General features: G+C 39.9%; 1 protein-coding gene across 12 annotated transcripts in view; it reads left to right on the plus strand.

Moving 5' to 3' along the window:
- Nucleotides 1-8,666, plus strand: part of carmil2 (capping protein regulator and myosin 1 linker 2) — a 97,974-nt gene extending 89,308 nt beyond the window's left edge. For 6 of the 12 annotated variants that reach the window (XR_015514404.1, XR_015514406.1, XR_015514407.1 and 3 more), the window contains 3 exon segments: nucleotides 3,535-3,642; nucleotides 7,536-7,640; nucleotides 8,296-8,666. Coding sequence is in view for 8 of the 12 variants with exons in the window: in XM_087292449.1 (XP_087148575.1) it covers nucleotides 3,535-3,642; nucleotides 7,536-7,640; nucleotides 8,296-8,510 (428 nt within the window). In the remaining 4 variants the exon portion in view is untranslated. 12 annotated transcript variants of the gene reach the window in all.
- The last annotated feature ends 6,233 nt before the right edge of the window (nucleotides 8,667-14,899 follow it).

Below are 14,899 nucleotides of genomic sequence, written 5' to 3' on the forward strand. Positions count from 1 at the left end.
ATACTTCAAGCAATTCAAAGTACTTATCGGCCACTTTATTAGGTACAGCTGATCAACTGCTTGTTAACACAAAAACCCAATTTCTGCTGTGACATTCAGATGGTAGGGTCAGAGTTTGGCAGAAAGCACATGAAGGCATCCTGCCTTTTATCAACAGTTCAGACAGCAGCTGGGGGTCTAATACTGGGAGCAATTTTTGCTTGCCACAATTTAGACCCCTTAGTACCATCTGAGCATAGTTTAAACCCCTCAGACTGCCTGTGCATTATTACTGACCATGTCCATCCCTTTATAACCACAGTACACCTATTTTGTGATGGCTGTTTCCAGCCAGATAACAATCATATCTCAAACTGGATTCTTGAACATGACAACGAGAACTGAAATGTTCTCCACAGTCAACAGATATCAGTCCAGTAGTGCACTATTGGGATGTGCTAGAAATGGAGGTTTGGCCCATGGATGTGCAGCATTACCATGCTATCATGTTACTATGGACCCTTTGCTGAAACCATACCAATACACAGTTTCCTAACAACAGGAACGAGACAAGATAGTAGCGACACACTCTTTGGCTGCCCGCCACAGACATGACATGACAGAAACATTTAAATACAAGCCATTCAGAGGTGGACAGGTTTATAATCGAATCAACAAACTAAACCTCTTTAGCATGATTAAAAGTAGATGCTGAGTACATGCACTCATAGTTTTAACATTATGTCATGTTTACACTTTGTTTGCTAGTTATTTTATTTTTAAGATCTGAAGTAAACTGTGTGCTGTCGCGTTCAGTGTGGCAATAAATGTCAAGTAAAATGGCACATTGGTAACATTTAATGCTGAATAAGGCACATAATCAGCATCTGAGGCTGTGTTGTCAACTTGGCAACTTTATCGCTATATTTAGTGACTTTTCAGACTCCTCTACAACATTGTTTCAGTATAGTATCTAGCGACAAATCTAGCAACTCTTGGGCCAAAGACCTGCGAGTGTCAGGTATGTCTTACCCGGTACAGTCACATCTCCCCCTGCATCTTCTCTGTTCAGTAAGCCTGACCACAGCATGTTCTGTTGACCACAGCACTTCTCACATGAACATGAGAGCTTTGGTGACATACCAGTTTCTGAACTTTTCTGAGTGAGTTTGTTAATTATGTCTGAAAGTCTACACTGTAAATACACAGCACTGTACATTCAGTTTAACTGTTTTCAAACAACAATTAACTTAACATAACTGACATTCATTCATTCATTTTCTAGTCGGCTTAGTCCCTTTATTAATCTGGGGTCGCCACAGCGGAATGAACCGCCAACTTATCCAGCAAGTTTTTACGCAGCGGATGCCCTTCACATACACTCATTCACACACACACATACACTACGGACAATTTAGCCTACCCAATTCACCTGCACCACATGTCTTTGGACTGTGGGGGAAACCGGAGCACCCAGAAGAAACCCACGCGAATGCAGGGAGAACATGCAAACTCCACACAGAAACGGCAACTGAGCCGAGGCTCGAACCAGCGACCTTCTTGCTGTGAGGCGAACGTGCTACCCACTGCGCCACTGCGTCGCCACATAACTGACAATCATATAGATAATAAATAAGATAATAAATCATAATAAGATAATAAATCATATCCGCTTAGTAAGAGTGACGTCACACGAAGTGGCTTCCGGGTGCAAGCACCATATCAAACTGTATGGGGAGACTCAGCAAATGGTAATAATAAACATTTACAAAGCGATGGATTACTTTCGAAAATCAAGATTGCAAAATATATATCCATGTCTAATATCTGATGCCCAGAAAGTGATAAATGTTTTATATATTGTTGGATGAGATGCAGCAAGTCCAGAGACGATCTGTACACCATGATTTCATATAAAATTCACTTTAATGTGTGATAGAACTGAAAAGGGGTCATAAACAAATATTTTCTTAATTCAAATGAGCAGCGGCTTGGACCTGGAAACAGTATTTTATACGTTACTGATACTTCAAGACTTATAAAATGAATATAAATATCACTTAACACATGATAATTGATTCATTTATTCATTCATTTCCTTTTCGGCCTAGTCCCTTATCCAGCAAATGTTTTACGCAGCGGATGTGCTTCCAGCTGCAACCCATCACTGGGATACATCCAAACACACTCATTTACACACATACAGTACGTACAATTTAGCCTACCCAATTCACCTATACCATGTCTTTGGACTTGTGGGAAAAATCGGAGCACCCGGAGGAAACCCACACAAACCTGGGGAGAACATGTAAACTACACACAGAAACGCCAACTGACCTAGCTGAGGCTCAAACCAGCAACCTTCTTGCTAGGGGGCGAACGTGCTTCCCTCTGCGCCACCGTGCAGCTATTACATTTTAAACACATAATAAACTTAGATATTAGATGATGTAAGTAATATGTAAATTTACACATGACATCATCTAGTGACATTTAACGACTTTTTGAGCAGAGCTTAGCTACTTTCCATTGAAAATAGTTGGCCTGAGGTGATAATTGCCTTAGTAGTTTATGCTGTTGTTCAGCCACAACATCACAGAAACAGATTTCTAAAGAGTTTCTAAAATATTAATTTTACATGTTGTCACCACCGGTGGTTAGGACAAAAACTCCTAATGGAAATGGAAATTGTTGCATTGTGTGTACTTAGGACATGAATTAGGAAAATTAGATAAAAAGGCAAAAGGGGGTCCAACCTGGTGGGATGGTGTGCTTTCTATTTCCAACAGTGTGTGTGATAAAATGTACTTAGAGTGGCAGATAGAATTTAATCCCTTCACACAAGCAGTCACCAGTGTGGGCGTTTTCTGTTTTTTGGGTCACCATCTACTACATTTTATGTCCAAATCTTAAACAATGGGCTTTTACATTGTTTTCACCTAGTGGACAAACTTAAAACAAATAGTATGTGTATTGCATGCAAAATTGAGGTAGTCCTCGCTGCAGCCTGCAGCTTGATGACGTACTAAATCAGGTCCATTATGTAGTGTACGATCGTCCACACCTCGCCCAACTATAACCCCAATCATCACAGTAGCATGGGCGTTGCCTTAGTGGGCGTTACAATGTCCACTACATATTGGACCTGGTCCAGTACGTTATCATGATACACACTGCAGCGAGGACATCTTAGCAAAATTGGGCATACACTCAATTTGTCACATGATGTCCACTTGCATGCATACTCTATTGCGGTGTTTCTCAACCACGTTCCTGGAGGACCACCAGCTTTGCACATTAGCCATGTTTCCCTAATCAAACACACCTGGTTCAGATAATTGGCTCAATAGCAGAGACGGAAACACCTGAAATGGGTGTGACAGATAAAGGAGACATCCAAAACATGCAGTGTTGGTGGCCCTCCAGGAATGTGGTGGAGAAACACTGCTCTATTATACACCTAAAAGCTGAAGTATACTTTGAGCTGTAAAGACACTGTATTGTGGTCTGTTCTTATAAAGAACGGATACAGTCTGATGGTATTTCTTCTCATAGAGACCCTCCCTATCCCACGGCCCCGCATGAAGCCCTCTCCCCAGCGCCGTGCTGTGTCTGTCCACGAAGACTCTCTCCTCCAACATGCCGCCATGCTTGACCCTGAGGGTGAGCCTCCGATGTCTCATAATGTCACTCACTATATGTCAGCTGCATTCACACTGTGTTTCTGAGTGACCCTCAGAATGATTGCACACATGTGACATGAGAGAGATATTTGAATGTTGTGTTTCATGAGCAATCAAATTACGTTGCTTTAATCGACTAAATTAATTGGTGGATATTGAAGACAACCTGCTGAAGTGATTGATGGTTAGCTGCAAGTACTATTGGACTATTATCATATATTATACAATATCATACTGTACAATTTGGATCATAACATTTGGAGTTTGTAATTTTTTTGTCTTTAAAAGATGTCTGTTAAGAAAAAAATTGTGAAACAATACAATATACAGTGCACCTGGAAAGTATTCATTGCTTCATTTTTTTTCACATTTTTAAAATGTTTGCAGCCTTATTCCAAAATGGATTAAATTCATTTATTTCCTCCAAATTCTTTGAAATTGTTGCAAATTTATTAAAAATAAAAACCTGAAAAATCACATGTACATCAGTATTCACAGCCTTTGCTCAACACTTTGTTGATGGACCTTTGGCAGCAATTACAGCCTCAAGTCTTTTTGAATATGCTGCCACAAGCTTGGCAAACCCTTTATTTGGGAATTGTTGCCCATTCCTCTTTGCAGTACCTCTCAAACTCTTTCAAGTTTTGTTAGGTAGCGACGGTGTACAGCCATTTTCAGTTCTTTCCAAAGATGTTAAATAGGAGTTAAGTTTGGGCTCTGGTTGTGCCACTCAAGGACATTCACTGAGTTGTTGTGAAGCCACTCCATTGATATTTTGGCTTTGTGCTTTGGGTCATTGTCCTGCTAGAAGGATTGTCGCCCCAGTCTGAGGTCAAGAACACTCTGGTTTTCATTCAGGATGTCTCTGTCCATTGTTGCATTCCTATTTCCTTCTATCCTGACTAGTCTTCCAGTTCCTGCTGCTGAAAAACATCCCCACAGAATGATGCTGCCACCACCATGCTTCACTGTAGGGATGGTATTAGCCTGGTGATGAGCGGTGCCTAGTTTTCTCCTAATCTACCGCCTGGCATTCACTCCAAAGAGTTAAATTTTAGTCTCATCAGACCAGAGAATTGAGTTTCTTATGGTCTGAGAGTCCTTCAGATGCCTTTTGGCAAATTCCAGGTGTAGAGTGACTTCTAGAGCTGTGAACCTACACTGGTCTCATGGTTAGATTTGGTTATGATTATCATGGCAATCGAAATGGTTCAATTCGATATCACGGTGCAATGACGATGCTTTCCATACACAGTTTTATATTTTCTTTACCGCAGCAATTCTTGTATTAAAATGTATAAATATATTTATATTTCTATACTATTTGTAATACAATGTTGTCATTTAAAACAAACAGTCAGATATATAAACTGTACCTTTAAACCACACAAGTATTTATAGCAAATAAACAAATTTAAATATGCAGCTCGCTTTCTGATCCTTGTCTAGCAAGTTCTTACACCCCTTTGATTGGTCACACGCTCAACAGAAAGGGCTGCGATTGGCTCTTGCTCGCTGGCGCTTTTCACAGATGAGTGACACTAATAAACGGCAGTGGCAATCACAGCTGATCCATTATAGACACGGTGGAGAAAACTCTGCAGACACGCACTAGTGTCTGTATCAAGAAATATCACTGTAACAGCCGAGAGGAAAGGAAAAGTCACGCCAGCCACAGTGAGAGAAAGAGAGAAGAGAGTTTACTTTCATTCTGAAAGTACTGTCCAGACAGTCCAAAAAACACACACGCAGTGAAATTGTGCACAGTTTCTGCGTTTTTAAGTAGTAGGAGCGTTGTCCCTCGAGACAAAATCTGCCTCCCTCGCCATAGTAAGCTCAGTGGCGTAGCGGACGGGCCCGCAGGGCACGCACCGCGGGGGGGCCCCGTGTGATTGGGGGGCCCCGCGTCGTCGCGATTTTCAATAAACTGTTGGGAACAACTGTGGTCGGAACCAAAGTTCACACGTCTGTGTTCTCTGAACACCTCTCAAGCGGTGGACTACTTCATTCTGATTGCTTGCCGCCAATGTTGCCAACTTAGCGACTTTGTCACTAGATTTAGCGACTTTTCAGACCCCCCTAGCGACTTTTTTGTGTGTTATTGGAGATTTTTTTAGACTGTCATTTGTCCATACTGTACCGTCCCTTCTCTTCTCAACGAGCTGCGTGTGATGCCGCCGGCCCCTCCCCCGCCTCACAGCACTGACAGGCGGCCCAGTCAGTCCTCTACAACAGCCTCTCCCACCTGCAGCCCGAGAGCAGATCACCCCTCTGCGTACCGACGACAAATGATTTAGCACAGGCAGTGTGAAGGTTTTTCCCTTGTACAGTCAAACCGATCTACTTCTACTTTATTTTAACAATTTAATTGGACCGTTTATTCTTTTCTTGTTCACAATCACAGATATTTTAGTGACAGTTTCTGAACTTGTCTGAGTTTATTTCATATGAGAGATTACTGCACATTCACTAACGTTACACATCTGTAATGATATACTGCATTCAAACAGCAATAAATTTAGTTAAATAAACATGCTTATATAAAGTGTAGTGCAATTATAAATACCCCTTTATTAACCATAGGCTGTTAAACAGAAACGGTAGAACGTGATGACGTCAGTGATATGCAAATTGACGTATGACGTATCCCCCCCCCCCTTCATCAGGGGGCCCCGTCAGCGATCCCTGCAGGGGGGCCTCCGCATTTTGCGCTACGCCACTGAGTAAGCTACGGCGACATAGCACATATGAGATAAATGACATCAGTCATAATAACCGGTTATGATTCTACTGAATCGATAGCGAATTGTCCGCGTCTGCATCGTGGTGCAACGAAGAAACAATTCATTTTGACATCCCTAGTGGCTTCCGTCTTGTCATACAGGCCTGATTGGTGGATGGTTGTCCTACTGTAAGGTTCTCCTCTCTCCACAGAAGAACGCTGGAGCTCAGACAGAGCGACCATTGGGTTATTGATCACCTCCCTGACTAAGGGGGTTAGCGCCTGAGTCCTTGTGGTTCCAAACATCTTCCACTTACGCATGTTGGAGGCCACTGTGCTCATTGGAATTTTCAGAGCAGTAGAAAATTTCTGTAACCTTTCCCAGCCTTGTGCCTCGAGACAATCCTGTCTCGGAGGTCTACAGACAATTCCTTTGTCTTCATGCTTGGTTTGTGCCTTGACATCTTAAATTAAGCTGCTGAAACATCTCAAGAATGATCAGTGGAAACAGAATTTACCCGAGCTCAATTTAGAGCTTCATGGCAAAGGCTGTGAATACTGATGTACTTTTTCAGGTTTTTTATTTGCAACAGTTTCAAAAAGCCTTTCCTCACATTGTCATTATGGGGTATCGTGTGTAGAATTGTGAGGACATAAATTAATTTAATCCATTTTGGAATAAGGCTGTAACATAAAAAACGTACTATGAATACTTTCAACATACACTGTAGACTATATAGAACCCGTTTCTCTTTAAAGTCTTGTTTTACTTTCCATTAGTAACTATTATAGTTTTGTAAAATTACTAGTAATAATAGCAAACAGATGAATAAATTTTTTTTTTTGTTAAATTAAATCCATAATGTCTTTACATTTATGGTTTTATTTAACTCTAATAAATCTGCTTTAGTCTTTAGTGCTACATGATCTTTTATAAAATGTTCTAATATGCAAAAATATTAAGAAAAATATGAAAGTACTAGTACTAAAAGTCTTTTTTGGGGTCTCACTGTTGAAAACAGTGGTGCTGTTTAAGTATTTATACAATACATGATTTGTTTTATTGTTCATTTAATTGTTTAAGCAAAAACTGTAACGTACTGTATGCCAATACACTATTTCACTGCCAATTCTCTCACGGCCTCTTTCAGAGCTGAAGGCTGCGCTGCCAAGACGGCAGAAGTCACCGGGGCGAAAGAAAGGGAATGTGGGTGAACTGACGACCTGCTCAGAGGATTTACCTGAGGGTGAGCCGGGTGAGTGGAGGAGACTTTAAATCTACTCCAACACCAAAAAAAAACCTTGATATTAAAGCCATATATACAGTTGAAGTCAATATTATTAGGATATTATGATTTTTTTTTTTTTTTACAAATAATTTCCAAATAATGTTGAATAGAGCAAGACATTTTTCACAGTATTTCCTATCATGTTTTTTTTTCTTCCGGAGTAAGTCTTTTGTGTTTTATTTCGGCTAGAATAAAATCGTTTTTAATTATTTAAAAAAAAATGTAAGGTGAATATTATTAGCCCCCTTCAGCAATATTTTAATTAGATTAGATTGACATACAATGACTTGCCTAATTACCCCAGTTAAGTCTTTAAATGTCACTTTAAGCTGAATACTAGTATCCTGAAAAAAATATCTAGTAAAATATTATGTACTGTCATCATGGCAAAGATCAAAGAAATCAGTTATTAGAAATAAGTTCTGATTAGGTTTAGAAGTGTGTTGAAAAAAATCCATTAAACAGAATTTGTTGAAAAAAAATCTGACATCAACTGTATAAAGCCTGCATTATGTGTCCTTGATACTATTAGTGTGCCAAACTTAAAGACAACAAATGATTTCCTTTTGTGAATGATTTCCAAATGACCTCTTGCTTTTGTGTCCATCATGTGCATTCACAGTGAAATCTGCGGGGAAGGACAGCACTGGACAGGTGGAGGAGACGGACAGCACAACAGTCACAGACAGCCAATCAGAACAGAGCCCAACTGGGTCCAGCGAGCAAGTGACCAACCAGGAGAGGGATGAGTCGGTGGTCTCAGAGGAGCACACAACGCAGGGAGAAACATCAGACCAAAGAACTGAATCCCCCTCACCTGAGAAACACATGGACTGACCCTGCGCAAATCTATTTTCTATCATGTGTACCTTTGCCTTGCACGCCAGATTATGTACAAAAGAATGAAATATGAACAAATGCGTTTTAAAAAAAATGAACAAATCAGTACCTATAATTGTTAATAATGATTAAAAAGTGAATTCTGTTGTGTCATTTCGAGTCTGGAGTCTTTCATGGATTTGAAAGCTTGTTTCCTTCCTGTTCTCAATATCATAGCTTCCACTCAAATAGAGCCAAATGTAGTTTTGCAGTAAAGCGTATATACTGTACATTACAACATGCAAAAAGATTAGAAGGAAAAGAAAGAGTTTATAAGCTGTCTTTATGTACTATAGTGACTAAGACCTTTTTACACCCATCAAACAGAGCATTGGTGTCCCACATGTGGTTCCCAGATGCACTTTTTTTCAAAGAACCAAATAATAACATAAAGAAAATGCCTTTTTTTCTGAGTTTATTATTTTATAACCATAAAATTACATTCACAGAACGTTGCAGGATGTTTTCTTTTTTAGTAAACTACAAACTTTTTAAACTGAGCATCAGAATGAGGAAGAAAGGTGATTTAGGTGCCTTGGAACGTGACATGGATGTTGGTGCCAGACGGGCTGGTCTGAGTATTTCAAAAATACTCTGAAGCGACAATTTACACAAGTTCACCAAATTTGGACAATTGAAGATTGAACAAACGTTGCCTGGTCTGATGAGTCTCCATTTCTGCTACGACATTTGGATGGTGCGGTCAGAATTTGACATCATCAACATGAAAGCATGGATCCATCCTGCCTTGTATCACCAGTTCAGGCTGCTGGTGGTGGTGTAATGGTGTGGGGGATATTTCCTTGGCACACTTTGGGCCCAATAGTTCCAATTTAGTATTATGTCAAAGCCACGGCCTACCCAAGTATCGTTGCTGACCATGTCCATCCCTCTATGACCACAGCTTCTGATGGCTACTTCCAGCAGCATAATGCGCCAAGCGTGAATCATCTCAGACTGGTTTCTTGAACATGACAACGGGTTCACTGAACTCAAACGGCCTCCACAATCACCAGATCTCAATTCAATAGAGCACCTTTGGGATGTGGTCGAATGGGAAGTTTGTGTCATTGATATGCAGTCGACAAATCTGCTGCAACCGTGTGATGCTTTCATATCTAAATGGAGCAAAATCTCTGAGGAATATTTCCAGTACTTTGTTGAATCCATGCCATTAAGGATTAAGGCAGTTCTAAAGGCAAAAGAGGCTTCAACCCGGTACAAGAAAGGGGTACCTAATAAAGGGGCAGGTATGTGTATGTATGATTGGTTTTTCTATTATTTTGGCAACAATGAAATAACTTGCCTTAATTAATGAAGGGTGGTTACTTTTAAATGACCAAATAATATTAATACAAAAGTATTGCTTAGGTTGTTTTGCAACATTCCAAGAACATTCTGGTAACTAATTGTTTTTTTAAGCTTTAAAATAATACAAATATTAATTAATTAATTTTCTTTTTGGTTCTCCACAGCGGAATGAACCTCCAACTTATTCAGCAAATGCTTTACGCAGCGGATGCCCTTTCAGCTGCAACCCATCGTGGGGAAACACACATACACTTTCATTCACACACATACACTACGGACAATTTAGCTTACCCAATTCACTATAGCGCATGTCTTTGGACAGTGGGGGAATCCGGAGCACCTTAGAGAAAACCTTATTAAACAAAGATATATAACTGCACTGAGACATATTAGCATATTTGGCAAAACATTTAAGAGAGTTCTGATAATATGACTTATTTTCAAGATCACTGGATGTAACACTGGGAATTTATTTGACCTTGTATCTTCAATGATGGCTGTTTACTTCGTTTTATAATGTCATTTTATTGCCATACAGAACCAGCCCTCTCAGAGAAGCCCACATGATTTGAGTCATCACATTGCGTGTGTTTCTACAGCACATTATTCCCCTCAGCACACAGCGAGTGGCGGTTGTGCAGATTTGGCCGGTGTATCTATGTTAATGGAAGACAGGAGAGCCATCTGTGAGTGTGGAAGTGCTGGAGAACACAGTGGCAGCACTAAACCAAATTCGAGTGAGTAAACCAAAGCACCCTCCATTTGGAAAACAACCAAACTGTTCTTACAACTCCTTCAGCTGTCCTTTTCATCTCTGACACTCATTTAGATTGCTTGCCAATGTATATGTGTGTAGGTCGTGTACAACGGACGTTCCCACAGTAAAATGCTTTGTTTAATACAGAACTATTTTACTTTAGAGACCTCTACCTAGATGGCTAGGATAGAACAGACTCCAACAATGAACAAAGTTGCATCAGTATGCTGAAGTGATCGAATCAAGTGGATTTTAAACTTAGCAGGCTCAGAAATTAATCAACAATCCTGATGTCCTTAAAAAATGTAAGTGGGCGTAGGTTAAAGGGGCAGTAGATAATCTGCCAAAATGATATCTGTTAGCATAATAATCAATTATGCTAACGTGAGGTGCTTAACCTCATGAAAACGGAAATGCTTGAAGTTTCTGCCAACCCGACTCTACATCATAACTTTTCAATCCAGATGGATGGGGCAACCATTACTGCATCCAAAATAGTGAAAAGCCTTGGAGTAACGATTGATGACCAACTAAACTTCTTTGACCACATCTCTAGAACTGCTCGATCTTGCAGATTCGCACTCTACAACATCAGAAAGGTCCAACCCTTCCTATCTGAACATGCAGCTCAACTCCTTGTTCAAGCTCTTGTTCTCTCCAGACTGGACTATTGCAACTCTCTACTAGCCGGGCTTCCAGCTAACTCTATCAAACCTCTTCAGCTGCTTCAGAACGCAGCAGCACAAATGGTCTTTAATGAACCTAAAAGAGCACATGTCTCTCCGCTACTCATCCGTTTGCACTGGCTACCAGTTGCTGCTCGCATTAAATTCAAAGCTCTGATGTTTGCTTACAAAGCAACTTCTGGCTTTGCACCTTCTTATCTGCTCTCACTACAGCAGATTTATAGGCCCTCCAGAAACTTGCGTTCTGTGAATGAACGTCGCCTAGTGGTTCCATCCCAAAGAGGGAAGAAATCACTTTCCCGAACTCTCGCATTCAATCTGCCCAGTTGGTAGAATGAACTCCCTAACTGCATCATAACGGCAGAGTCACTCGCTGTCTTCAAAAAACTACTAAAAACTCAACTATTTAGTCTCCACTTTCCTTCCTAATCTGTAATTGCCTCTCTGGTTTCACCGCTAACTGCATTACAGAAAAAAAAAATTCCTAATGTTTTGCTTCTTACACTTTATATACCTGAAACTTGGCTACAGCACTTATTCATTGTTGTTCTCATTGTTGTGTAAATTGCTTCCTTGTCAGCATTTGTAAGTTGCTTTGGATAAAAGCGTCTGCTAAATGACTAAATGTAAATGAAATATTTTTTAAGCACAGTCCCACCCCGGCCATCCAAACAAAGACACGCTTCCTGAAATCAAAAAGATGCACCTTAAATGCAGTAGATTATTCACTAGATCATGTCATTCGCCAGTTAGAAAACTTTAGAATGCTTTATTATACTACAATTCCGAACAAAAAACTGTATTATATCTAGCATGTTTACAGTTGTGTAGCAAGCCAAACGTCATGTGTAATATTTCATGCATGCAAGGATCGCTAGACTCACTCTCTCACGTGCTTTGTCCTAAAGCGACTACTGTATGCTTAGTGGATGGCTGGCGGTGTGCAGAAATTACACTTATTACTAAGCCAAACTTACATGCTATTATGTAATATTCAGAGTGGCGGTAAACAATATAGGGAGCAGGATGTTATTGTTAAAAAAAGAACCAATATGAATTTCAAACCAACTTCACCTCAGTAAAGCAGGCTAGGCTGAATAAAAATATTTACTTAAGTTTTGTAATTAAACTAAATAAAAATCGACATTGTTGCTTTAAAAGGTACCTTATTAAATTAATAATACTCACATTGGTCTTTTGTTAGAAGATTTCAGTGGCTGAACAACACTTCAGTGCATAAAACCAAAGACTTTAGATGTGTCTCATTTCAGAGGCTGCATCCTCTGAAGGATGCATTAGAAGGGCACTGCTGTGCAACGAAGGCTGTCTCATTTCAAAAAAATTTGTAGGCTCCTTCAAACGCAGTCTCAAAATGCATCCTTCGTTTCCCAGGTAATGAAGGACACAACCAGTGGATCCTCTGCGGCCTTGATCGTCCCAAGATTCATTGTGCACTGATAACGGCAGAACGTTTTTAAAAGAATGAATTAGGTTTAAATGTATGAATTAGGGGTCGAGGCAGTGGCGCGGTAGTGCTGTTGCCTCACAGCAAGAAGGTTGCCTGGTCGCTGGTTCGAACCTCGTATCAGTTGGTGTTTCTGTGTGGAGTTTGCATGTTCTCCCTGCCTTCCTATGGGTTTCCTCCGGGTGCTCTGGTTTGCCCCACAGTCCAAAGACATGTGGTACAGGTGAATTGAGTAGGCTAAATTGTCCATAGTGTATGAGTGTGTGTGTGAATGTGTGCGTGGATTTTTCCCAGAGATGGGTTGCGGCTGGAAGGGCATCCGCTGCGTAAAAAACTTGCTGGATAAGTTGCCGGTTCATTCCCCTGTGGCGACCCCAAATTAAAAAAGGGTCTAAGTCGACAAGAAAATGAATGTATGAATAAGGTTTATTTTACTTGGAAATCTAAACACATGTTAAAAAAACTAAAAGTACTAATGTTTATGTGTATGTATGGATTAAAGGAAATATATTTCTAGCATCTGTAAACTTTTTTTTGCCTTCAGATCGCTTAAAATAAGTTTTAAAATCACATTGAAAAAAGTCATTAAAAATTTTATCAGCGATTATTAACATCAGGGCTGTTACGGTTGCCCGGTGACGAGATCCATCATCTGTAGGCTAGATCATCTCATTTCAAAACGCTCTGTTCAGCCTGTGTGGACTTTAAAGGACTCACCTTTGAAGTCTGCATCCTTCGAAAGATGCCATGTTTTTTGTTATGTTTTAAAACTATTTTTGTCACGCAAAGCTGATGTAGATTGTGTTGTTTTATGACTGGGTAATATCAAAGTCCCTTTAAGACAAGCCATTTCACTAGGCAGCCATCTTTGAAAAGCCACTCAGGCCGTATGCTCTGGCAAGCTGTCTGAATGGGGAAACATCAAATTCTCCAAAACTGCTTGCCAAGCTTACGATTGAATTTCATTTTAGGAATCACCAATAAAACTAAACAACAACTGGCTCAGAAGGTTCATTTCTAAAAGCTCGAATCACATAAAATCTGCAGTAACTCACGTCTGGTCCAAGCCCCAGACGTGAGGGGGCTTGGACCAGATGTGAGTTACTGCAGATTTTAGAGAAGCAGTTTTGGAGAATTTGATGTTTCCCCATTCAGACAGCTTGCCAGAGCATACTGCCTGAGTGGCTATTCAAAGATGGCTGCCTAGTGAAATGGCTTGTCTTAAAGGGACTTTGATATTACCCAGTCATAAAACAACACAATCTACATCAGCTTTGCGTGACTAAAATAGTTTTAAAACATAACAATACCTGTCTAAAAGACATACTTCATCCATGGTTTTATGCTTTCTCCAGCATGCAGAAGTAACTACAATATTGATTCAGGATTTTCAAAAGTTTTGATTGAGCATTTGTTTTAACTGCTGTCACTCTCTTGTGTGCATGTGAACATGGCGCACATGCATGCGCAAACGGCGGATCTGTTTGTGTGACCAGGGTAAGCAGATCTGCATTTGGTGACAGACAGTTTGGCTACTTATCAGATTTATGGGAAATGTCAGCCTGACAAATTTTAAATGGACAAATATTTTTTTAGTCTTATGCCTTACCCAGAATAAAAAAAATACATATAAATACATTTAGATAATTTACTTTAATCATTACTAGTGGAATGTGAAAAGACTTTTAACCAGCAAACAAAACTAAAAAATGTTTCTGAAGACAATCAGCCACTGCATCTTTAATACGGGGAGCACAAAACGAGAATAAGAGAACATGGCGTAACACAACATAAAAGCCCAGGCTATGCCTGTACATTTGTGGTTACATTTAGTCCAAAGACAAACCATGTATGCTCATTGCATGATTTGTATGTACTAATCATGGACTGTAAAAGATCAGTACTGATTTGATAACAAAGTAGGCATGTCTATTTTCCTGTTATTCTTTGAATGGTTGGTTCGGTGTTACCTTATTAAGAAAAAATGATGCTGGTTCTAAACTCATTTTATTTTTTTTTACATTTTTAATTACATTATACTATTATTATACATCCCTTACCTTCATCCCTTACTTGCATGTGCTGGTTTTGACACAGCTGGGCTGCTGGTTTAACCTCGTTCTTTGCA

Source organism: Danio rerio, chromosome 18, assembly GCF_052040795.2.
Source record: "Danio rerio strain M-AB ecotype USA chromosome 18, GRCz13ab, whole genome shotgun sequence".
Classification (NCBI taxonomy): domain Eukaryota; kingdom Metazoa; phylum Chordata; class Actinopteri; order Cypriniformes; family Danionidae; genus Danio; species Danio rerio.